The sequence below is a fragment of the Onychomys torridus genome, chromosome 4, assembly GCF_903995425.1.
Source record: "Onychomys torridus chromosome 4, mOncTor1.1, whole genome shotgun sequence".
Lineage (NCBI taxonomy): Eukaryota > Metazoa > Chordata > Mammalia > Rodentia > Cricetidae > Onychomys > Onychomys torridus.
The window spans coordinates 111,061,950-111,088,797 of record NC_050446.1 but is presented as its reverse complement, the minus strand read 5'-3'; the positions used below and the strand labels follow the sequence as shown (position 1 = coordinate 111,088,797).

The following is a 26,848-nucleotide window of genomic DNA, read 5'->3' as shown; positions in this document are numbered from 1 at the left end:
TGATTCTAGATTTCTTAAATATATCTTTATTCTCTGATTCACTCTCTTCAAACATGTTAATGGAATATAGTATCTTTAGTCATTCTCAAATAGTTTTCTAGTATATAAAAATTTTGCTCAAATTATCAGCTATTTTATGAAGACCATCTGGATGGTTCTTTAGTTGCAATTTCTCCAAACTACAGAAATGTTTATTTTATAGTAGGCAGAACATAAGGAATTTATCTTCAAAGTATTTACTAGTGGTTTTAGAATCATATCTCAGAGTATTCCCATGGCTTTTCGTTTTAATTTGGGTCTTTATAGAAACTACCTAGAAACAGAGTTAGGTGTATTTGGGAGGCATTTGTGTGTGTGTGTGTGTACACACACACACACACACACACACACACACACACACACACACACACACACACACATATATATATATATATATATATATATATATATATATATATATATATATTGACCTTATGACCTTAACTCTATCCCAGAGCTCTATGGTCCAATGAGAACATGCACTTAGTCATCCAACCAGACAGTGAGGGGGTCCAATCTTCTTTAGTCTGGGAGAGAGTTGAGAGTTGCTTCTAGAGGTTGTGACTGCTATTCAAGATTGAATTTTCTGGCATCTGAAAGTCAGATGCAAGAGCTCTACAATATCAAAGTAGAGAGAAACAGTGGCATGTACACTGTCAAAACTTTACCTAGCCCAAGGTAACTGTGGTGCTTTTACAATGGTAACTGAGGAACAAACTCCCATCTCAGGGGTTATATATCATCTCCTTCCTCAAGTTAAGTTGTGTTTCTACTAGGTTTATTATTTTTTTGTAGTGTTGGAAACTAACCCACGGCCATGTGTATCCTGGATGAATGATCCACCACTGAGCTATGCTCTCAGCACTTGTTTTGTTTTGTTTTCTTTTTTTCTGTTTTTCTTTTTCTTCTTCTTCTTTTTTTTTTTGAGATAGGATCTTGTTATATGGGCCAGGATGGCCTCCAGTTTGCAGTATTCTGCCTTCATAGTGCTAGGATTATAGGCATATGCTATTTATACACATTTTTAAAAAGTTATTTTTATTTGTATCCTTTCAAAATCATTATTGTTAGTTTGTTTTGTTTTTGTTTTTAATGTGGTTGTGGGATTGATCCCAGAGCCTTACATGTGCACTAGAATGATTTTTAATAAACATAATGGAGCATATCTGGCAAATTTTTGACACTATTTATAACTTCAGTGTGGCCTATTGCACTGTCAATGAAGGTTAGGCATTTGTATGGATAACCTGCCATTCATTGCAATATGAAAGAGAGCTGTATGATACAACTCTGGATATTTATAGCTATTACAGCAAAAACTGATCTTTAATAACACATTCTTAATGGGTGGATTGCTTTGGCTTTGCTGGATATACGTACTTTCTCCAAACTTTGGACTTTGGGCCACAAAGCATGAACCCCAGGAGGCAACTGTTAGGACTTAGAGCTTGAGGGATGCTTCCAATGCTTTAGCTTTCTCTGTGATGTTCTTCTGGAAAGGCATCATGAAGTCTTCAAAGTCCACCTCATATGTGAACCTCTCCCTTCGCAGTTCCCTCTTCCTGATCAGTTCTGCCGTTGTGGCTTCAGGACTCCAAATCTTAAATAAACAGCCCAAACCAAGGCAGTTGTTATCATGATGGCCAGGGATTTTCACTCACACATATTTTTAATTAAGCACATGCTAGGTGAGTACTCTAGCCTAGGAAGACTTCCTATAGTTTCAACCTGGAACTATCAGATACTCATCTAAAAACGTTTTACTGTTTTATTCTATCTTATGACCTTAGTGGCTATGTGAACATTACTATTTCTGGTGAGGACCACCTAGGAAGAGAGATCAGAAATGCTCTCCAGTTCCTTCTCTAGTTACTTCTGTGCCAACTGCTGCTTAGTTCCATGATATCAAAATAAGGTAAAAGAAATTGAGAAGTCCTTTATGTCTAATGTAGAAGTCAAATTATTTTCATAGCAGAAGGCAGAAAGTGGTACTTATTTGGCATGGCTATATGGGTACAGGAAAGATAATTCTTTTCCCCAAAGATGTCTCTACCTATTTAAGGGCAGGTGTTTTAGGAGACTAATGAGTTTGTTCAGCCTTTGTAGTATGAAATTTCCAAGTAAGTACTGGTAAGGAGTAGGGTCTGAAAAGCTACAACACCAAGTGCCTATAGAATATGATAACTGAATGGCTATAAGGAATATCATTGACTAAAGAAGACTGCAGTCTTTTAAGGAAAATGTACATATTAATATAGAATAACAAATAGAGCCACATATTGGGAATTCACAGTTGGTGTCACTGAGATGAACGTGGCAGAACCTGGCCAAGGGACCTCCACTACAGTAACTGTAGAAAAAGAATGTGGGCATTTGTTCAGATGATCTGTAGAGTCATCATGTGAAAAATGACATTATGAACTCTGCTATGTTATAGAAGTGTTCACAAAAATACTTACCCTATGTGGGACAAATGTGATATCAACCTTCTTAGTGTAACCACTGGTAATCAGTGAATTGAGGTAAACCACATTTTCCTTGTGTACTTTCTTTTCCTCTGTTATTGTTGGTATAGCATAAATTGATGACAGTGTTTCCTGGAAAAAAAGTGGTTTTTTTTTTTAAGTATAAATTGCTAAAATCAAGCATTCATTAATATCCTTTTTATCAGTCAGGCGGAAAGGCGCAAAGCTACACAGAGAAACCCTGTCTCAAAAAAAAAAAAAAGCCAAAAACAAAACAAAACAAAAAACAAAACAAAAAACCATTATCCTTTTTGTCCACACTTTACTTTGAAGTTAGGAAAGAAGGAAAATGCTAAACTTTGAGATAAGATAAAATACCATTAATACTGGGGTGTGGGAAGATTATTCAATTGTATTGCTAGGCTTCACTTAATTAATTATAACAGGGACAAGTAACATGAATTTTCAAGATATATATCCATGATCTATGGCTATTCATAGGATAGACTCCTACTAAAATGATAATGGTGCATATGGTAGGAGTTTCAGTTGGTGGAGACCCTGTCACTATGATTAGCTCATGACTAGAACTCTGTCCCCTCTGCCAAGATTCCTTTACCCAGATCATTTCCTACTTCCTATATTCCCCAGCCTTTCCAATGTAATGACATTAGGGCTTTTATTTCTTGACGTTCATTGATTTTTTTCTTCCTTACAAAGAATTCTGTGAACCATCTGATCCCCCAAAGAAGCTTCCAGCTTGGAAATGCACTTAGGACATCCTTACTAACAGCAATGTCTTCAATGTCCTCTCCTTTTATGTTTGGTCATCTCACCATATCTGTAGAAGTCGGGACCATGTAGATACAAATTCAATACCAGGTTTTTTTTTCAATATTCTAATCATTTGACTGAATCGTTTTTATGTTGTATGGATTCTGTTTACAATGAACACTTTGTAGAGTCTTCAGTAATAATTTTCTTGCTAGATATTTCTTTGTAATTATTACCTAAGGTGTATATAGCATGCTATTTTACTTTGTTGCTATGCAACAGCATAACAGAATGCCACTGCCACCCCAAGAGTTTAAGGCCTTCCCATTAATATTTGGTGGTCAGTCTCATTTTGTTTTACCTCTTCTTTCTTAATGTCCATGCCTTCGGTCTTCAGTTTAGGAAGCTTGCCTTTCAGTTTTTGATTATCTAATGGTTTAGGCAGGTTATCTGTCTTTTCTTTTATCATATCAATGATTCTATAATCAGCATATGCCTTTGCAACATCCATGGCAACATGTCCTGTTTCACACATAAACATAAATTGAAAGTTACAGTAAACCAATTTAATGATAAACCATGTAGAAAAGAAAATCAGCATGTTAGCATACAGCAGTGTAAGTTCACAAAGCATAATAGATATCCTCCAGAGAGCACCCCACTATAAAACCCCAGGAATATCAAGAGCCATCTACTAGCCCAATTTCTTTCTTGGATCTTTTAACAACAAAATGTGAGTGAGAAGTGTTAAAGTATATTTTGAATATTGAAATTTGTTGTTCCTTCCATCTCCAACACACATTGTGTGTGTGTGTGTGTGTGTGTGTGTGTGTGTGATAAAGATTTTTTTTTAATCATCCCTTTCTTTGTTTCAAGGAGGTAAATTCCAAATGTTCAGGGAAACTAGTACTCAAAAGTACTCTAGACAGGTATTATTTTACCTTTACCATCACCAGGCAAGGCTGGCACAATACTATCTGTGATTCAAGATGACTTGAAGGATGCTGCCTGGCAGAGCCCAATGCAATTCCACTTAAGAAAAAGGCGCCTCCAAACAGCTTTAAACCGTGTGTGTCCTAGAGCTAGGAAGGCCTGCCTCAAGTTAGGGATTTGTCCAATTTTAAGAGACTCTCTAGCTGGCCAGGTTTTAGGAAATAAAGGCTTTAGTAGTGACCTGTAAAATGGTCTGTGTTAAAAACTAACATGACAACTGCCAACATCAAAGTAAATGGAGAGAAACTCAAAGTGACTCCACTAAAATCAGGAACAAGACACGGGGTGTCCACTCTCCCCATATTTATTCAACATAGTTCTTAAAGTTCTAGCTAGAGCAATTAGCCAACAAAAGGAGATCAAGGGGATATGAATTAGAAAGGAAGAAGTCAAACTTTCACTATTTGCAGAGGACATGATAGGACACATAAGTGACCCCAAAAATTCGACCAAGGAACTCTTACAGCTGATAAACACCTTCAGTAATGTGGCAGGATACAAGATTAACTAAAAAAACATTAGCCCTCCTCTATTCAAGTGACAAACGGGATGAGAAAGAAATCAGAGAAACATCACCCTTTACAATAGCCACAAATAATATAAAATAGCTTGGGGTAACTCTAACTAAGCAAGTGAAGGACCTGTATGACAAGAACTTTAAGTCCCTGAAGAAAGAAATTGAAGACAATGTCAGAAAATGGTAAGATCTCCCATGCTTCATGCTTCATGAATAGGTAGGATTAACACAGTAATAATTGCAATCGTACCAAAAACAATCTACAGATTCAATGCAATCCCCATCAAAATCCCATCACAATTCTTCACAGACCTGAAAAGAACAATACTTAACTTTATATGGAAAAACAAAAAACCCAGGATAGCTAAAAGAATCCTGTATAATATAGCAACCTCTGGAGGCATCATGATCCCTGACCTCAAACTCTACTATAGAGCTACAGTAATAAAAACAGCTTGGTACTGGCATAAAAACCAACACATGGACCAATGGAATTGAACTGAAGACCCTGACATTAATCCACACACCTATGAACATATAATTTTTGACAAAGAAGCCAAAACTGTACCATGGAGAAAAGAAAGAATCTTCAACAAATGGTGCTGGCATAACTGGATGTTAACATACAGAAGATTGCAAATAGATTCATATCTGTCACCATGCACAAAACTCAAGTCCAAGTGGATCAAAGACCTCAACATAAATCCATTTACACTAAACTTAAAAGAAGGGAAAGTAGGAAGTAGTCTTGAATGCACTGACACAGGAGACCACTTCCTAAATATAACACAAGTAGCACAGACACTGAGAGCAACAATTAATAAATGGGACCTCTTGAAACTGAGAAGCTTTTGCAGGGCAAAGGACATGGTCAGTAACACAAAAATGACAGCCTACAGAATGGGAAAAGATCTTTACCAACCCCACATCTGACAGACGGCTGATATCCAGAATATATAAAGAACTCAAGAAACTAGGCATCAAAATATCTAACAGTCCAATTTAAAAAATGGGCTATAGAGCTGAACAGAGAATTTGCAACAGAGGAAGCTCAAATGGCTGAAAGACATTTAAAGAATTGCTCAGCATCCTTAGTCATCAGAGAAATGCAAATCAAAATGACTCTGAGATACCATCTTACACCTGTCAGAATGGCTAAGATCAAAAACACTGAAGACAGCTTATGTTGGAGAGGATGTGGAGCAAGGGGAACTCTCCTCCACTGCTGGTGGGAATGCAAACTGGTACAGCAACTTTGGAAATCAGTATGGTGTTTTCTCAGAAAATTGGGAATCAATCTCACTCAAGACCCAGCTATACCACTCTTGGAAATATACCCAAGGAATGCTCAATCATACCACAAGGACACATGATCAACAATGTTCATAGCAGCATTATTTGTAATAGCCAGAACCTGGAAACAACCTACATGCCCTTCAACTGAAGAATGGATAAAGAAAATGTGGTACATATACACAACAGAGTACTACTCAGTAGAGAAAAACAATGACATCATGGGGTTTGCAGGCAAATGGATGGAACTAGAAAATATCATCCTGTTTGAGGTAACCCAGACTCAGAAAGATAAACATGGTATCTACTCACTCATGAGTGGATACTAGATGTAAAGCAAAGGATAACCAGACTGTAACTCACAGCTCCTGGGAGGTTAGCTAGTAAAGAGGACCCTAGGAAAGACACAGGGATTGCCCAGCAATGGAGAAATGGATAAAATCTACATGAGCAAACTGGGGGTGAGGGGGAAGGTAATGGAAGGCAAGGGTCAGGGGAAAGAGAACTTAGAGGAGTGGGAGGTCCTAGCTGGATCAGGAACTGTAGATGTAACTGGCTTGTTAAATAAGAAACACAGAACCAATTGCAGAGTTAAAAACCACGAGGTCAGGTTGGGGATTTAGCTCAGTGGTAGAGTGCTTGCCTAGCAAGTGCAAGGCCTTGGGTTCAATCCTCAGCTCCACATACAAAAAAAAAAAAAAAAAAAAAAAAGAGAGAGAGAGATCCGCCTGTCTCTACCTCCCAGGTGCTGAGATCAGAGGGGTGCACCATTGCCACCCAGCTTCTGTTAGGGTTACTCTTCCTACTTTCTAGCCACCATTTTTGGCTTTGTTCTAGTGGCTGTCTGTTCTCTGACCCCAGATATGTTTATTTCAGGGAACACACAATATTTCAGGGAACACAATACCCACCACAAGGAACAGAGTGGGATAACAAGGGAAGAAATACCACAAAAAATGAAGACACCATGGAAATAGGAAGACTCAGAGTGCTAAGAGAGGTACCCAGGAATCCACAAAGATGACTCCACTATAGACTACTGGCAATGGTCGAGAGGGTGCCTGAGCTGGCCTACTCTGGTGAACGGATGGCTGAACACCCTAACTGTCATGATAGAACCCTCATCCAGTAACTGATGGAAGCAGATGCAGAGATCCATCGCCAAACCCCAGGCAGAGCTCCAGGAGCCCAATTGATGAGAGAGAGGAGGGATCATATGAGCAAGAGATATCAAGACTATGATTGGAAAAAGTACAGAGACAACTAGCCAAACTAGTGGAAACACATGAACTACAAACCAATAGCTGAGGAGCCCCCATGGAACTGGACTAGGCTCTCTGGATAAGTGAAACAGTTGTTTAGCTTTAACTGTTTAGGGGTCCCCCAGGCAGTGAGACTGGGACCTGTCCTTAGTGCATGAGCTGTCTTTTTGGAACCTAGTGCCTATGCTGAGACACTTTGCTCAGCCTTGGTGCAGGGAGGAGGGGATTGGACCTGCCTCAACTGAATGTACCAGGTTCTCCTAACTCCCCAGGGGAGACCTTGCCTTAGAGGTGGTGGGAATGGGAGTGGGTGGGTAGCGGGGGAAGCCTGGGAGGTGGGAGGAGGGAGGACAGGGGAATCCGTGGTTGATATGTAAAATGAAGAGAAACAGCCTTCCCCAGGTTATCCAATACCAAATGGTCAGCCCTGAAGGCATACATACAAGTAACATTAACAACACTGAGCAGGTTGTATTTATTTGTTTAGGAATATGCTTGTGTTTAATGACAAAGAAAAAGAGGTCATGAATTTGAAAAAGAACAAGGTGAAGGGAGTAGATGAGAGGGTTTAGAGGTAGGCAAAGGCAGGAAAAATTACTTTTTAAAAATATAATCTCAAAAATGTTTAAAAACAAAACTATAAGGTGCCTCAAATATTCTAATTTTGTTTTACTTAGTTTTGCCATCAGAGATATCTTTTAAATGCACTGGAAATGATAATAATGGTATTCTAAGTTTAGATTATATATATACACAAATACAATAATTTTATGTTATATATGTTTAAACACGTGGATGATCAATATGTATCTGTACTTTTAGTCAATATGCATTGTAACTAAAGTATCCTTTAGTAACCATCCAATTAAAGCATTTTATTAGCCAGCTTTTTTTTTTGTAACTTTACTTTAAAAAAAAATCACAGCCAAGCTGTAGTGGTACATGCCTTTAATCCCAGCACTTGGGAGGCAGAGCCAGGCGGGTCTCTGTGAAGTTGAGGCCAGCCCGGGCTACAGAGTGAGTTCCAGGACAGGTGAAAAAAAGAATCAGTCCACAATGATTGCAAACATAAGCAGCTCAGCCTTTAAACCAATGATTTGAAAAGTGATAGGTTTCAGACATGCTTCCCTAATATTTAACAAAGGCTGTATTTCTACAAGAACTAAGTCAACAGGATTTGGAATTTAAAATTAATTCCCCATCTTTCCCCAAACATCAATAATACAAATGTATACCTTTTCTATTTTCAAGCTGGAATTTAGCGCCAATATCAAGCAGGTATTTTACTGTGTCCAGTCTACAGCTCTCAATGGCTCTGCTTAAAGGAGTGGAGTTGTTGATTGACATTGCATCTATTACAGCCCCAGATTTCACAAGAAGTTCAACAATGTCTTGCTGGCCAGCATGGCATGCGAAATGAAGTGGAGTCCACAGAAAATTATCTGTTGCATTAACATTCGCCCTGTGTAATAATAAGACAGATACACTAATTAAGAATTTTGGCTCTTCCAAACATTAGAACCTAACAAAATCAAAGTAAAGAATTTTATGCAATTTTACCCTTATTAAGCTATTAATTGGAAGAACGGCGAGGAAAGGAAAAGAGCCGTGCAAATTTTATGTTTTCATATGCTCTCAAATGCTTTAGTTTTGCATTATTGGGCAGCCTTAACTTCTTTTGTTTATATATATGTTTGGCTTAAAAAGTTACTTAGGTGCTGGTTTTTGCAAAGGTTAAAATCAAGGAAAATTCTAAATCTATTTCAGTGAAAATAAAGTTGGAGCAAAAAGATAAAATTTACATTAGTTCACTTGGTGTCTACTTTCTCTACATGTTCTGAAGTTTAAATGAATGTTCATTATTCTAAAATCTAAGCACTATAATGTATTATTTAAAATTTTCGCCCTCATTAGAACTTCACTCCCCAAAGTTATTTAGTTCCTTGGTCGTTTGATAATATGCAAATGAGTATCTTTGACATGAAACACTGTAATAGCATTAAATGTCTTCTCATGGATTTGCAATAATTGTGCTGATAAAAGAATACTCTAATCATATTTTAACTCTTTGTGTCCTCAATGAGTTCAGAGCTGGTCCTTTAAGAGCTGGTTGCATAGTTGGGGAAATGGAGGTATACAAGTGTTCAGAAACTTGCTTCCAGTTACACAACTGTGGCAGAAGCAGCAATTAAACCCAGAAATGGTTTTCGTTTAAAGAGATAAACGAAAAGAGCATGAGTTAAAGATCTTTATAAATGACGCAAGGCGGTTGCTCCTGTCTGCAGATGATGGGAAATGGAGAGGTAGGGATAGCCTTTGTCACTATCCTGATGTCTTTTATCACTGTGACAGTTTGCTACTTGTATTTGCTGTGGTCTTCCGTAAAAGAAGAGGAAGATTAAAATGTGACTCCACTCCATCTCATCTTAGATATGGCCCTGAGGCTGAGTTGTCCCATCCCCATCCCTAGCAAGAAGCAAACGACGTCAACTAGGAGACATTTCCAACCCAGAATGAAAAGTGTTTGCCTTCTTTGTGATCATCTTGATGGGCTGCTACTGTCTTTGCGTATCCACGATCCTATGTGACCCACCCCCTCGCTTGCATCCTCATTTTTGGCTGTCCACTGCAGTGGGGGAAATAACAAAACCCCAAACCTTAAAGCATACCCCTTTTCAAGAAGAAACTTGACCACATCCATGTTGCCACTGGCACACGCTGTCATGAGTGGGGTCTTGTAACAAGTATCCTTCATATCCACAGGTATTCCTGCCTCGAAGGCCTTCTTCAGAGAGGCAAGATCTCCTGCCTTGGTGATAAAATTAATATTTGTGAAGACCCTCCCCGGATCATCAATGTACCACTCCGAATCGTCCTGGATGGGGTGTTCAGGTGGGTGGTCCCGGTTAAACCTGCTGCAGTCAGTGATGTTCTGGTAGGTCTCGATCATGTAGTAGGGCGGGCCCCCGTCTGGCCGTCGCGGGAAGGCGATCTCCGGGATGGTGCATATCGGGAGAGGTAGAACAAACTTGCCTTTCTTTGTCTTTTTGCCCAAACCCTTTCTCTTTTTCTTAGGCCCGAAAGATCCCAAGACGTAAGACTTGCCTAAGTATTTGGTTCCCTTAAAGAACTCGTTAATGTTGACCCCGCTGTCCCGGCTTTTTTCGTGCATTTGAGCGATGGTAAGCAGCTGCTCCGGGGTGACAAACTCTTGCCTCTCCTCCAGAGTCACCACGAAGTCGTCTTTGCTGACTACACCATCGCCCCTGTCCACGAAGGAAAAGGATTCCCGAAGGAAAGTCTCGTGCTCCGCGGACCAGTCGTGCAGCCTGAGGGCCCAGAGTGGGTTAGGGTTTTTAGCTCCAGGCTTAGCGAGTTTAGCCGCAGTCCGCTCTGCTCGACGGATTTCCTTGCCTGCGGCTTTGAAGCCTCCTTCTTTCGCCACAGCACGGGGTGTTTTATGTTCCAAATTTTTCCATTTCAGGTCACATCCTGAAAAAGAAGCATCACTGTTAAGAACCTGCCAAAGTTACCTTCGTGGTCCCACAAAACCACACTCCCAAGTATTTTCTTGAGTTCGTGTAGTCAGAGGTTTGCCCTTAAAATTGATGTATAAAGAAAATATTTAGTCATTGTAATTACCAAAAGAAACAGCAATTTATTTTCCTGAGAGTGAACTTGAGTAAATTCTGAGAGACAAGTTTACAGTATGTATCTGCTCATATGTATCCTTGTAGATAGATAACTTAGATAAAATGTAGATGTTTGAAACAAATATCATCAAATGGGGCATTTGCTGGGGAGATGATGTTAATTCCAAAGGGAGGTTGCCCTGGAATTCAATAAAAAGATTCTGGATCAACACAGCTTGCACAGGACTTCATCAGTTCAGAATATAGGAGGATGCTGCCTTCTTTTTAAATACAAAATATTTTACAAGCTCAAACAATATTTCACATTTTTCTCCATTAAGTGAAGGTAATTTATTCTAATTTGCTGTTTTGTGGTAAATCATGGGAACAACCTTAACATATGAAGAATGATTTGTTTAATCAAAGTTAAGCATTCCAGACTTGTTTGTATATAAGATAAATATTAAAATTCATTATTTCCCTTGCTTAAAATAATAAGATAAAAAATTAAGATGTCTGAACATGTCTAACTATGTCAGGAAATCTGCTTATTGTTACCAAGAAGGCTGTAATATGTCTTGGGATATTAAAAACCCATTATATAAATAAGTCAATCCATGAAGACGCTCTTTCTGGTTTTTCATCTAGAGGCAGGCTAGGCAGCTGTTTTGCCAACATGACATGATAAAAGTATACAGGTGGCTGTGTAGGAATGAGACTCTTTATTTCTTAGAAAAAAAAAAGAGATGCCAAAGAAGGTAGCCTTGTCAGACCTCAGGGTTCAAGGCAGTCTTCTTCTCTTATGAGTTGGGGAGAAGAGAGAAGACACCTAGAAATCTAAGCAAGCCTCTTCCCGCAAAATGGGAAAGGAAAAAAAGGATACTATCAGCAATGGTTTTTTGTTAATTCTTTACTAGAATTGTTAAAAATGTGCATTTATACTAAAGCTAATAAACTTAATAGTAATAAAAAACCTCAGAGGGGTATGTGACTACGGCAGCTTTGAAAGTTTTACACTGGTCAGTTTTGAGAACAGTCGTTTACTGGCCAGGACAGTCCCAGGGAGAATTCTGGAGCATGGTAGTGCTGTAGGTGTGCTGCTGTTTTTGCTTGATTGTTTTGCTTTGTCTGGGGTTCTAAACTCACAACACTTCTCAAGCTAGTTCCTTTGGGTTTCCCCTGGAACTGAGGGATTGGAGATTTTAAACCCACCTTAGCTTGCCCTCCTAATTAGAAAACTTTTGGTGGTTAAAAGATAGGTGTGATCTTGTTTGAAGATACTTCCAAACATTCTACAGATCTCAGAGCATTTTCAGACATTTGTTTCAGGAATGCATCTTAGGATTCATCCAGGATGACGGATTGTTTTCTTCCATCACTGGGTAGGGCACTCATTCATAAACCAAACTCCGGCTCTTTGCTTTTCAGGGCTGCATCCCAGTGTTTTATCCTAGGGTACATTATCGGTGGAGTACATGGTGACATTTGTCCCAGTAAGATATCACTCAACCCATTAAAGATGATTAAGATCACTCATCCTTGAAAACTTACTACTGTTTAGAAATCTGCATTGTTAAAAATGAAATGTCAGAATAAAATGCTGATAGTGACAGATTTAAAATAAGACTAACTGCTTACTGGGCAAGAATTGCATATGACATAGTTTTGTTTTGTTTTTACAAGAGAATTTAGTTAGAATGTATCTTTTTTGGCTTTTTTATAAAAGCTTTATTTATTTATTATGTATACAGTGTTCTGCCTACATGTATGCCTGCATGCCAGACCAGGGCACCAGACCACATTATAGATGGTTGTGAGCCACCATGTGGTTGCTGGGAATTGAACTCAGGACCTCAGTGCTCTTAGCCACTGAGCCATCTCTCCAGCCCCACATAGATTTTTAGTTGTTTAAACAGTTTATTATTGGGAGAAACATGGGCTTATAAAAGTAAAACCAGGTCAATTATGCTATTAGTTATCTGGGCCTGTTAATCATATATATATATTTCTGAAATTTCTTTGTTAAAGACAGAAAAAGAAAACACTTTTGTTATACAGTTGTATGATTTTTTTTCTATTTTCATAAACTAGAAAAACATAAAATTCAACAAAGTGCAAATATATCTCTACTGAAATTAAGCTTTAGATGTACACTCAACTAGTGGGTAACTAATAAGTGCATCTGTATGGTTCAACTAATTAGTTAGTATTTCACGGTAAGGAATTTTCTAAAGCATAGTGTGTTCTAGATAACTTGTTTCCTAGCTTTGAGAAAATCTACATGTTAAGTGTTGTTTATACTGAAAATAGTCCATAAATCTTTTCATTTTATTTTGATTCCCAGAAAGTATTTCCATTATAACTACAAATTATTCAGACTTGTTATTTTAATTTGACATGCATTTAAAAGATAAGATAATTGAAATTTCAGAAAAAACAAAATTATTTTCAATGTTTTTCCTTCTTGAGATTGATTTTGGGACTCGTAAAATAAGAATATTAATCAGATCCGGGTCCCACTGCCTGAGTGCCTCCCAAACAGTTCAAGCTATTCAATTGGCTCACTTATCCAGAGGGCCTGATCCAGTTGGGAGGCACCCAGGCAGTGGGACCCAGACCTATTCTTAGTGCATGAGCTGGCTGTTTGGAACCTTGGGCTTACACAGGGACACTTTGCTCAGCCTGGAAGGAGGGGACTGGACCTGCCTGTACTGAATCCACCAGGATGAGGTGAATCCCCAGGGGAGTCTTGGTCCTGGAGGAGATGGGAATGGAGGGGAGGGGCTCGGGGGAAGGAAGGCAGTGGCGGGAGCGGGAGGTGGGAGGACAGGGGAATGCATGGCTGATATGTAAAATTAAAACACAAATATAATTTTAAAATTAAATAAAAAAGAATATTAATCAATTTTAAGCATTTTAGTATTTAGTTAATCCATAAAAATCAAACACCTTTGGATTTGGGTTTTAATTCCTCTTATTACTAGATTCATAATTCAATGAGAAAAACTCCCATTTTTATCCTATGTTGGGTGAGGATTGGTGACTGAAAATTAAGTAGATGATAATTGACAGCTCTGGATTCTCTACTCATTTATGATCTCTCGGGTTTACCTCGCTGAGCTATATATTTGCAGCAATCCGCAAAGCCACCCATAGCAGCATAATGAAGTGGTGTGTTCCCATTCATTCCAATCAACCCCATGTCTCCATTGTAGGCAAAGAGAAGCTTCAATATCTGCAAAATAGACAGGGAGTGGAAAAATAAGAGTGCTCCCTTACTACAAGAAGATTGGCAACTAGACCTGTGTTATCCAATCTATTGTCTATTACTATAAAATGAATTTTTAAAGTTCAATTCTTTAGCTTCTTGGACACATTTAAAGTGCTTAAAGGCCACTCACATATAGGCTAACATGCTGCTAAAGTATAGAAGGTTTTCATCATTGTGAAAAGGTCTATCAAGCTGCCTTGTTGCAGATGACAGAAACAGCCAGGCACCAGTAGCTATCAGAGGCATGACACAGCATTGTTTTAGGTGGCAGGTGTGTTAAGTGTCATAGTCAACTACATAGAAAGACATTACTGGCAATATTCAGTGAATAAGTTAGCAAATATATATAGACAAGTTAGCAAATGCATAAAACTGTAGAGAGCTAGGATACATGGTCAGAGTTAAAGTTTGACATTTGGAAAAAATCAAGATAATAGTGTAACCTACATGAAGGAGAGAGAAAAGAAAGAAGTCTTTAACAGTCAAATTTAAAGCAAATAGCAAGTATTACATCAAAATAGCCTCCTTTGGCAGCAAAATGAGCAGCGTGGTGTCTATCATTGTCAAACGTGTTCACTTCACCTCCTCTTTCCAATATGCCTCGGACTATGTCCACCACCCCTTCTCTTGATGCTTCCATCAAAGCCGTGCGCCCTGTGGACTGGACATGGAAAAGATGGAATGCTGTTTTTACTTTGAGGCACGAACCATGGTCAATACAAACATGGACTGAATCCACTGGTTTTATGCTAAGACATTTAATGGTCTACATTTTTTATTGGTTTCACCTAAAAAGGAGGAAGTATTCAGTCAGTATCGTGTATGACTATGTGAAATGGAATTTTAAAGCCAGAGTCAAGGTTGCTCTGCATACCCCAGTAAGAATGTCATGCAATCAAAGCATATTTATATATAGAAAGAAGAGTATAAAATGAAGAGGGTGGGCAGCATGTTAAAATTAGGCAGCATTTGTGTTCTAATGAGAAGAAAAATCTATTTCTAAATGTCTGGAAATGATAATTACAAAACCTGAAAACCCCAAATTCGCCAATTCAGGAGAGGAATCAAGATATGTATACTAGAGGCAACAGAATTTTCTTTTTATGGAGATACATTTTATCAGATGCCAATGATACCCTTTCTTTTTGCTATAAAGATATTTTAACAATATGAATACTTAGGACCAATTTACCAACACAATTAGCGAATAAAGTATAGAATGACAGGGATGTAAAAACAATGAAAGTGTATCATCTTCAGCACTTTGAAGAGAGATGAACAAGCTAACGGGACAATTTTACCATGTCTCCCCCACCAAAACCACCCCTACCTTTTTCCTATTTGTTTTGTTATGAGATAGGGTCCCCCTGTGTAGCCCTCCCTGGCTGGTCTAGTATGTGTAGACCAAGCTGAGGTCTGCCTGCCTCTGCCTCTCAAGTGCTAGAACTAAAGACATGCACCACCATGATGGGTCCCAATTTTACCATGATTAAGTGCTAAACAAAATAAAACAAACAACTCCCTTCAACAACAAACCCAACCACTTGACTGTGTAATATAGTAGAATAAAGAATATTAACCACAGGAATAGTCATACTGAGTTGATAGCATTAGGACTGGCTCCTTTCTCCAAAAATGTCAGGCATATATCCTTCACATCATGTGCTTCTTCACAAGCTCTGAGGAACACTGGCTTTCCTTCGTAGGTGATGTTGTTGACATCTGCACCATGATCCAAGGCAATCAGTGCACAGCGATAATGCCGCTTTGTGGGTAAAATGCAGTAAAACAAAACGCCTATAGAAAAACAGTTCCGCAATGAGAATTCGTTGTCCGGTGCCAAGTGGCCAGTCCTGAACACATAATACATACACATGACATTATATGGACTCCACAGGTTGTATTTAGTAATATACGTATACATATGCATATATAAATACATATATGCATACACTAATAACTAATGAATGAAAAAAAAAGGCTGTAAGTTTGAAGGAGAGTGGGGAAATGGTAGAAGGGAGGGTTTGGAGGAAGAAAGGGGAAAGGAGAAACATTGTAATTAAATTAAATTAAAATCTTAAAAGGAAAGATCATTAAAAATCTATATATATTTGAATATGGCAAAAAAAAATAGGAGAATTAAAAAGTCCATAACATGTGTCTTTCACAGAGTTAGAAAACATTTACAACTAAATCTTACAGTGCTCTTATTGGTGCACTGATGTATGAGTCCTTGTTGGCCCTGGGATTTGGCAATTTGTGGTTCATAACCCATGTGACCCTTCATCTCCCCAGGGCTGTGTGAGTCAGGAAGTTCCTTGGATTATGATAAGTTCCATTTGAACCCATAGTTATAGAGAGCAGGCTCTTGATTTCATAGCAGTAAGAAGAAAAACCAAAGCCGCTCTACCATCATGGTAAATCACTTTGTTCCACCAGAAAGAGGAAAATGCTAAATCTTCACACTTGGGACCTATAACATACTCTTTATTAATTACTCTATGCCAAAATTATACTATATACCAGATATTGTTACAATCCTGACAGAGTGGTGGTAAGCAAGTTGTAATCAAATAAAAGTTAAACTCCAAATTAATTTTGTAATGAGCTTGCCCCCAAAAGAAGCTTCCTTCATTCAAAAATGAACAATAGCCCCAAGCAAACAAGTATGTGAACTACAAAAAAGACACCATAAGAAAGGTAGGGAAATGGATAACAAAAGCAGGTAAAGGGGCATTCTCAAAAGACCACATTAATGAAAATGATTGGCTAGCCTCTTTTTAATATTAGCAAAAGAAACTAAAAATAACACATTTAAAATAATCAATGCAAGGACAAACATCAAAAAAGACTGAAATAGAAGACAGACAAGAAGAAAAGATAGGATTGAGCAAGCAGGACTCAAGGAAAGATATTAATGATTGAAAGTCACATTAGAAATAGGGAAAGGAAGAACAGAGCCTACACCATCTGTGGCCAAAAACATAAGCGGTAACTCCAAGAGAAGCAAATATGACCCGACACATATTTTTAATAACAAAAGACAACAGATGTCAGAAAAAAAAATCACAGAGCTACAATGATAATTTTGTGAATGAGAAACCTGAATCTAAAGATCAGAAGGCAACATTGAACTTCAGAAAACTTGCTTAAGAACAATGAACATGAGGCAAAGCTAAGTGATGAAAGTGTCATATGGGTAAAAACTCAACTCCTGTCTAATGTGAATCCAGGCTATATCCAAGACTTTCTATGGGAACACTGCAACCTAGAAGATCTTTTGAAAAGGAACCCTATAATATCACAGGAAAAGAAACCACAAAAATTTTATATCCAGTCAAGCTGCTAATTATATGCAAAACCAAAACACACATGACTAAGGATATAAGAAATCAGTGAGAGAAGTCCAAAGGAGTGGGCTCAAGTACCTCATATAAAATTCGAGTTTACCAATAGGTCTACATGTGTGTAAGAGTCTCTGCCAACTCTTCAATCACAGAAATACAGCTAAGTTGCTGAAGAAATTCTAAGTACAGCTAGATAATTTCATTATAATGTAGAAATTATGTACCAAAATTTGGAAGGGGGGAAGAATAGATAATATAAGCATATGATATTTCTCCATCTTTTGCTGGAAATCTAGATACTTAAAGAATATAAGGAGATAAAGGAAACAACAAAGTATTAATTGAGAGGATGAAGGTATTCATTGGAGAGCTAAGTGATTATAAAATAACCATAGAACTGAGTGGTGGGAGGTTCTTGTAACAACATGATTCTTCACAAATAGAATCAATGGATAACATCAGTGGAGGATGATACCTAAAAGTTTCAAGGCTGCAGAAAGCTAGCAAGTTAACCATTAAGAAAACTAAAAAACCTATTAGTTTTATAAAAAGAAAGAAAAAACCTACATTATAAAACACATAGGAAAATACTTTTATGTGTGTGTGTATATATATATATATATATACACACACACACATACTGTAACTTTGTAATATAAAATAAAATGACAGTTCTGAAGCCTAATTTATGGACACTTAGACACATACAGAGTAGATAAAAATTACACTATTGAAAGTGAAGTTATATACAAAATAAAACCCTAAATATATTTCATATAAGAAGACACACCTAAAATAGGATAACTCAGAAATTTGGAAGAACAAAGATGAAACTAAAAACATACTTCAAAGATAAAGGACTTGTCTAGCTAACCTGGGTTTTATCCTCAAACCACTGAAGAATTTAGAAAGAAGGAATGGAGGAAGGAGGGAAGAATGGATATCTGGATGGAGAGCCAGCCAAAGACATAGTTAAAAATAGAAAATCGCCTGGCGGTGGTGGCTCACGCCTGTAATTCCAGCACTCAGGAGGCAGAGGCAGGCAGATCTTTGCGAGTTCGAGGCCAGCCTGGGCTACAAAGCGAGTTCCAGGACAGCCTCCAAAGCTACACAGAAAGCCTGTCTCAAAAAAAAAAATTAGAAAATCAAAATTTTCTAATATATACAAAAATATACAGAAAGTAAGACCTGAGCCAGAGGGTCAGAGAGTTCGCTGCGATGGCGTCTCTTAGTGATATCAGCAGCTACACCCATAAAGTCACCAATATGACTGCCCAAACATGAGCTGAACCAGAATAACATCAGTGGGCATGCCAAAGATGATGGGGAAAAGCCCATAAGGCCTCACCCCCTACACAAAGAACCATAGGTGACTGAGAAAGCTGTAAGCAGGAGAGATGGTTTTGCTCAGAGAAGGGCACACCAATTGGGTGTCCAGTGCCAAATGGTCAGCCCTGAAAACATACAAGTAACAGTATATGAACTGAACAGACTATATTCAGGAATATATATGGAGAGACATACACATATACGCATGCAATAACAACTCGTGAAGAAAGAAGCCATGAATTCGAAGGAGAGTCAGAATGGATATATGGGATAGTTTGGGGGGAAAAAGGGGGAGGGAGAAATATTGTAAATACATTATAATCTCAAATAAAATACAAGTTAAAAAGGAAGTCAGAGCTGACCAAAACAACATAACAGAGAACCAAACCAAATCAAACTTTGAATGTAATACTAGACTTGAATTTCTTACAAAACCCCAAGGTGCTTAAGTACATATTTTGCAGTGGCCTGTGTAACTCATAGCTCAAAGCCTACAGCCTTTGTCATAGACTTTTAATGACCATTTCAATACTCTTGTTTTCTTGTCCTGCAGAAATACCATGCAGCCAATCAAACTTAAAGCACCAGGAAGCAGGATGTTAATGTCAGAGATTATCCTGGAATAAATAAAGCAGTGGCCCTCTAGCTGAGGATGTGCAAGCCAAATAAGGCTCCCTCAGAGGGAGAAGACAGGGACCTTGTGTTAATAAAGAATCAACTTACAAGGTTACATTTCTTTTAATTCATATTTTGTTTCTTGCCATGTGACTTATATTGTTTTTCCCATATGTTCATATTTCCCAGTCCTTTATTAACTTAGTACTAATTTGAATGAGTATAGATGTTACCCATATGGCTGTTGTATTTGGTACAAATATTTATTTGACCTTGTTCTCAAGTTTACATCTTTAGATTTTTATGTTATATAATGTCTCATTCTGATATACATTTGACTTATATATCTTGGTTCCAAATGAAGAAAATAGACTTTTCTTCATTACAGTGCTTTTCAGTTTATGCTACAACTTAAAGTATGTCTGATGCCATGTGGATCAACTGCTTCATAGTTAAACACACACGCAAAATTATTTTGACTTTGTCCCCGCAGGAACAAAAGAAGATGCCTCAATTTGTTTTATTCAATGGTTATCTAATGAATTCAGTAGTGGGACCAATTTTACATGCTAAAAAGCATCCCTGGGATTCCATAGTTCACAGAAGGCACCTCAGAAAACGGCATTCTATGTATGGAACTTTGAGGTGGGCAGGTTCTCACTGTGAAGCACTGGCTCAACAGAAGCTCACTATGTAAAGCAGCCAGGCTGGCCTGAAGCTCATTATATACACCAAGTTGTCCTCAATCCTCTATGATCCTTTTGCCTCTGTTTCCTAGTTGTGGAGATTATAGGCATGGGCCACCATTCAACCATTATCTGAAGCTCAAACAGTTGTGCTTCCAGTATTTAAAAACTTAAGCTGTATTTGACCTCGAAATGTACCTGAAGTTTATTTTGCTATGTGGTTCTATTGAAAGCCATATCTCAAATATCAAGTTGGCAATGAGTGACGAAATGAATTTTCCTCCTGCCAGAAAATATTAACAATGTAAAATGGGATTCATTTCTTCAGTGTAGATTAGTGTCAGGGAGTTTGTAGTTGTGGCAAACTTTTGGGACAACTGACTCAATCTACCATTTTATATTGAGTCTGTTTGTAATTATTTTGTTAATTTTCATGAGGCTGGCTCAACTCTGACCTGGACTTCAACTAAGCAAAAATCCCCAGACCATGTTTTGAGACAGATAGCTTGTCAGTGGAATTATAAAATGTAATGATTCTCAACTAAGAACCATGTGTAGTATTTCAAGTTATATTTCCAAGCGTACTAAAAATTGTCTTTACAAAGTTGGCATTTAAGCAAAATCTATCATAGTTTTCTCAGGATCTCAAATGCAGTCCTTTCTAACCTGGGAACCAAACAGGACAAAATCTACCTAAAGTCCTAAGTCTAACACCATCATGTTCTAAAATGTAAGAAATGCTTCTATCTAAACAAGACTTTACCCTTCACCGTAGAAGATTATAATACTAGCTGCACATGTAAAGTTGGAAGCTCTCCTCACTTGAAAGACTCTGCCAAGCCAGACATGGAGAGGTCCCTACCTGAAATTTCACTATCTGAGACCTTCAGGCAAGATGATAGAATTCAAGGTTACCTGAGCTGAGACCAGTCTCAAAATTTACACAAAAAAGTACAATAAAAGAAACTATCAAATATTGATCCACTTAGTTTCTTTTAAATGAGTAGCTTTCAGAACTCATTTCCATATGATAGTCCTAAAGTGTTTTCCGGTTATAAAGAAGCCATATATTTGGGTACAGCAATGGGAACTGAATCTTTTACTTAAGATCTTATTTCTCATCTAAAGCTAGGAAACTTTCTTGATTTCCGGCTACAAAGTGAGCATGTTCTGCTGGACAGAACACTAGAGCTTTACCTTTTCCTTCATTATCAACTATCGTCATATCTGCTTTGGCTTTGGCTAAGATTTCCATTGACAACTCATGGCCCAGCTCTGCAGCCCTCATTGTCGGCGTGCAGCCCATATGGTCTTGCACATCAGGGTGAGCGCCAAGTCCAAGGAGAAAGCTAACCATGTCAATGTCATTGGAAACTGAGGCTAAGTGGAGAGCACTAAGTCCATCAACAGGTTCAGTGAAGTTGATTAGCTCAGGGTATCCAAGTTTGGTCAACTTCTCTATCTGCTTCTTGTCTTTGTTGCGAACACACTGAAGAACTCTGTAGATCTGTAAGTTCTCAAGTCTCTTGTCTGCTAAAGCCATGTTAGATGTTCACTTCTTAATTAATGCTTTCTGGACTAAGACGAAAACTGTAGAGCAAAAAGGGAAAACAAAGAAAAGTTAACTGTTACTGTTATTTTTTCAAATTACAGTATTTTAAAGCTCAAAAAATTAGATTATTAAATATTGTAATCTAGTCCAACCACTTATAGAAAATATACATAACTTAAAAACATGCAGCTTGCATAACATTAAAATATTTCAGTTTTCCCAGAGTAATTAGTTCTAGTTTGTGTGGTGGTTCCCTTGTTGTCACACATAACATCTCCTCGTTGCCATAGAGTGTTTACATTTGCCATGAGGAAAGTGAAGTTAACTGAATTGCCAACATGAGGATATGGGTTCCCATCTGTGGCTCACACCAGTATTTCCCCTACATTGAAGTGTACACATAGTTTAGTCATGTTCATTAAGAACCTGACTGCTGGGCTGTGTGAGGTGCCAAAGGTAGAAGGGTATAGAATGCATGAGTGGTCACAGACAAGCATTGGAGAAATCAAGACTGTTTATCATGCAGAGTTGCTTCCTCAAAGGAGGAAATTTAGTATCTGTTTTCCACCCAGAAGGCTGGGAGTGGATGTTAATTACCTGGTTGACTTTTGCTAATTGTAGAGCCAGACATTACCCAAATCTCCAGAATGTTTATCTCAGACCTTATTTTTTGCTTTGTTTCTCAGTCAAGAGAACCCGTCCTTAGGGGAGATGCCACATGTACTTTACAGCCTTTTGACCTCTATAGTATCTCCTTCAGAGACCACAACAGGTCCTAGGCCCTTAACCTATAGAACCTACCTTTTTTGTAGAGATCACATGTACTTAGCAAAAGAATTTTAATGTCATGTCTTAAGTTTTATTGTGCACAATGGATTGGGATAATTGTTACCAGGGAACTTTTTTTCCCCCAAAATTGTACTGGATTTAAACATGTCTAAAATAAACTCACCTGGTGTCAAACTCCATTAGTTTTGACCCTGCACTAGCTAAGTCGTGGTGACCCAGGTTTCATTTTTACCTCACCCAGAACATTTCACTGCCAGACATGACACTTGCTGGGACCCCTATAGGAGGGATGATTCTTCTATCATTTTGAGTTTGATTAAGGCAGCTACATGGAGGAGAGACAACTAAAATTTTCACAAGAACATCAATGTTAAATAGAGCACTCTAATGTATAATTTCACCTCCTTAGAAAAATAATCAAGTTTTTCTAGAAAATTAATCATTTGATTGAATAGTAGGCCCTGATTATAGATATGCTTAGCTTGCTCATATCTTTCCTGGAAAAAAAAAACCCTCATTATCGTATGAGGAATTAATTTTAAATAGGGGCTGTCATTCTACCCTAGTCAAGTCCCACTGCAGTGACCCACCTGTCTCCAGGTGTACTGAATTGCTTAACTGTATACACCTAGGGATGCTGGCCCATCAGCATCATGAGGGCTTTCTCTAGCAGAACTAAGTAGAAAGACTGTCACTGCTGTAGCTACCAAGCAGGGGGTTTTGCCTCTGGGGCTATTGCGGAAAGCATACACTCAAAGGATAAGGACAAACTGATGGCAACAGCTGTTCCCTGGGTCTCACTGTGTCAGAAGTCCACTCCACCTGCACCTTATATCAAAGGTTGCATGAGAAAATCCTTCTCTTTTCTTCTGTATGTCTTATCTTGGTACCAAGCACCTAGTTTTATGTCTTACTGCTTCCACAACAATCCCTACATTCCATTCTCTAGTTAACATCTGCACTGGAGATTTTCTATTCTACTACAAAATCAGCAAGTGTACACATTCTTTTCCCCCACCACAATCTGCTACTCCAAATACATGTTCTAGGGTAGTGAAGTGCACAATCTGATTCTTCATCCCTTCTTCGTGTCTCCATAGGCAACCAGGCTAGGCTCTGTTGCCTGTTTCTTTCTTTATCACTGCCTATTCATCTACTGTATTCTTTCCTGGCTCTTTTTTTTTTTTTTATGACATCTCATCGTAGGAGTGTCTTGATAGGGCACAGGACTCTTTATTTTTATCCGTGGGAACTCTGTGACTAGCGCCATCTCTTGACCCTTTTCTCAATTTTCAGCTTCTGATTCTTCCTTCACTCTCAGGTTTATGTAGCCCCCACGAGCTCTCCCCAGAGCAACAAAAGCTATTACCCATCTGTATCTGATGGGCTTCACTAACATGTCATAGCCAGGGGCCAATTGATAGATTCTGGGAGAGAAGGAACATTTTTCTTTCAGGTTGTGACCATTGGTAAGTTGTCTATGCTCCAGCAGATGGCCCTAAACTCATGCATATATGGCAACACTAACTGGACAAAATGGAATACTAAAAAATAAAATAAAGAAGATGACATGAAGGGAGACATGCAGGGGTAACTGAAGGGGGAAAACAGAGGGTGGATACAGTCATAATATATTCTGTATATGTATGAAATTCCCAAAGAAGGAAATTACTTTTAGAAAGAAATATGGCCATTGCAGAATGTATAATATTACCTTGACTGTCTCCACTTCTTCCCATTTCTGATAATGGTACCAACAGCCATGCACTTACTCAGACCAAACCACTAGAGTTACGTCTCATTATTTTTCTTCTTCGTAGACAACCCTACTCAACACCTAACAGCAAATCTCATGACCTCTGCCACCAGTGTATATCTTGATATCAACCCTGCACTATTGTCCTAAGCCAAATGGTTGCCAGACTTCCAGCTTGTCTAAGTGTTTCTCTAACAGATCTACACATTCCATTCTGTAGACAATTTAAAGAAAAAAGTCCTTTAAGTGTAGATCAGATAAAATCATAACATGCTTTTGATACCAAAAATTTTAGGATGATTTTCTAAAAATGCAAAGTGTGTGTTCAATGCCCAAAGACTCACCACCTAGGGGCTACAAATAAGATTACCAATACATGCTTGATTTTATATATACCCATCCCTTTATCCACTGATTAAGCTCAGTTTTTGATGCAATTCCAAATAAAGTGCAGACACATTCTAATATACATACCCTGAACTTGAATCTATTATATATTTGTAGTCCTTCTCACATTTTGGCTATATAATGAAATGAACAAATATTCAATTTGCCAGCCTGGTCTACAGAGTAAATTCCAGGACAGCCAGTGCTACACAAAGAAACTCAATCTTGAAAGAGAAAAAAAAAAAAAAGAAGAGAGAAATGTATTTAATTTGTGTGTCTTTCCCATTAGAGTCTGGTCATCGTAGAACATAAGATTTATAATACTGTTATTTCTCTATGCCATAGAGCTTGAACTATAGGAGGTATTTAATGAGTACTTTTCTCAATGCTTAACAGCTTCAAGTTAAAAGAACTGAACAGGAAACATGAAAGGAAACATCCAGGTTTCTGATTTGAGTCACTAGATACCTGTATCTGAAATGGGCTGCTCATGGTGGGCTCCACATTGGTCAGGCAGAGTAGAGAGCCCTTTGGCATACTGAAAGGATAGACAAGCTGATATCCAATTTCGAGATGTCAGGGGGGATGTCTGATCCAGGTCTGTGGTGGGTTATGAGGTGTTCAACAGTTACAGGACAGCTGAAATGGAGTCAAGAGCAACCATCAATACCAAATCCACAGTGCCAAGCCATTTCTTGTCCTCACTCTTCTGCCCTTCTCCCCTTTCCTGCTGAGATATCAGGCACCATATAGTTGTGAAACTGATGGCCTGCTTCCTTCCGGTCGGCCTTCTCTCCCCTTCTAGTCTATCTCTAACATATGGTGGACTAGGAAACCAGAAAATGGAGTTTGTTCAAACTTTTGTACAAACAGACTTTGAGTAAACCCTGGATCCCTCACCCATCTGCCTTTCCAGCATGGCTTACCGACACACTTTTCAGATGTATTCATAACTCACTTGCAGTACAGTGTCATACTATACATATACACACATACGTATGGAATAAGACAAAATACTGCTAAATAGTTTATTGATTACACTGAACCAAACCTGCTTCATTTGTGAGGACAGGGACTCCACAGTCAGACACTTTGAAATTGTCTGATTCCATTCATTAAAAGGAAAATACTCCCGGCAAACACAAACCACAAAAACTGACATGATTCAATGAAGTTCTGATAATGGGTTCAGCAGATGCCTAGTCAGTCTCTAGGCTGGAAGACAGTGGCATGTAATTACAGTGTCTTGTCTTGAGTCCTTTATTTTATTTAGAGTCTGAATATTCTTAAATTATAAAAAATACCCACCCCCTTTCCATTCCTCCCTTTTCCTGTATGCTTTCAGATGATTTTCCAGAAACATTTTCTTTTCATGGGGAGATGCAGGGACCTTTAAATTCTCCACAAGGTCCACAGTATGGGTGGTGCATTAGAAAAATGGATGAAGCCACACTTGACAGAGGAGTGTAGGAGAGGGGAATCTACTCTTCTGCACCCGTTTCACTCACTGGTTGCATACTTGGACAGGTTAACTAGAATAGTCTGCTTTAGTGACTTCATCTGTGAACTGGGGATACACAAAAGTTGTCACTTTGTGGGGCTGACTCAAAAGGAAATGAGAATTCTTGCAAAATATTTAGACAAGTCCTTCAGGGCAGGCTGGCTACAAATAATCATCAGCTCTGTGGGTTTCGTTTCAGCCCACCCATAGACAACGGTGTATGTACATTTGTGGGTTTTTCTCCATTGCCTTCAGTTTTGAGTCCCAGAAAAATCCAGGAATGAGAAGGGCAAGTAGAGATGTCATTTCACAGCAAAGGGAAGGGTACCAATCTCACCTTCTCGTCGTAGAGGCGATCAGAAGCAGGATCTCTCAGAGTAACTGCGTCCCTGGTCTTGTGAGGGCCTCGGGCCCCTGTTCTCTGTAGCCTGGGACTGGCCCGAGCCAAGGCCTTAGGCCCCAGTATTGAATGGTGTCCCTTAGGGCAGAGCAGGCCAGCCTGCGCGCAGGCAGCAGCGAAGAGTGTGTGTGTGTGTCCGCCAGCGTGAGACCAGGTGATCATAGGGGGCGAGCTGCAGCCGCCAGGATGGGCCCACTGTGAGCTTCACCCACGCGCAGCCTGCTGCCAGGGCAACCACTC

The 26,848-nt window shown here is 38.6% G+C and overlaps 1 protein-coding gene and 1 long non-coding RNA gene across 2 annotated transcripts in view; one reads left to right on the top strand and one right to left on the bottom strand.

Moving 5' to 3' along the window:
• The window catches only part of LOC118582804, a 32,439-nt gene extending 20,968 nt beyond the window's left edge, over positions 1 to 11,471 (top strand). The window contains exons 2-3 of the long non-coding RNA XR_004944799.1: positions 10,107 to 10,235; positions 10,419 to 11,471. This is a non-coding gene — a long non-coding RNA (uncharacterized LOC118582804). The remainder of the gene's footprint in view (positions 1 to 10,106; positions 10,236 to 10,418) is intronic.
• Positions 1,206 to 26,848, bottom strand: Ankef1 (ankyrin repeat and EF-hand domain containing 1). The gene is made up of 11 exons (XM_036185908.1): positions 26,546 to 26,848; positions 25,176 to 25,346; positions 21,421 to 21,813; positions 15,844 to 16,043; positions 14,758 to 14,907; positions 14,087 to 14,210; positions 10,013 to 10,835; positions 8,579 to 8,805; positions 3,640 to 3,800; positions 2,499 to 2,636; positions 1,206 to 1,639 (listed from the first exon to the last, which is right to left on the bottom strand). The coding sequence occupies exons 3-11, from the start codon at positions 21,764 to 21,766 to the stop codon at positions 1,481 to 1,483; spliced, it is 2,328 nt and encodes a 775-aa protein (XP_036041801.1). The 5' UTR covers positions 21,767 to 21,813; positions 25,176 to 25,346; positions 26,546 to 26,848; the 3' UTR covers positions 1,206 to 1,480.

Excerpts from the sequence above, each read along its gene's own strand:
- Ankef1 (XM_036185908.1), bottom strand. The coding sequence starts at position 21,766 with ATGGCTTTAGCAGACAAGAGACTTGAGAACTTACAGATCTACAGAGTT. Across the intron at positions 16,044-21,420 it reads AGTTGATAATGAAGGAAAAG|GCGTTTTGTTTTACTGCATT; the intron begins GTAAAGCTCTAG and ends GTTTTTCTATAG. Across the intron at positions 1,640-2,498 it reads TCACATTTGTCCCACATAGG|ATTTGGAGTCCTGAAGCCAC; the intron begins GTAAGTATTTTT and ends TGTTTATTTAAG.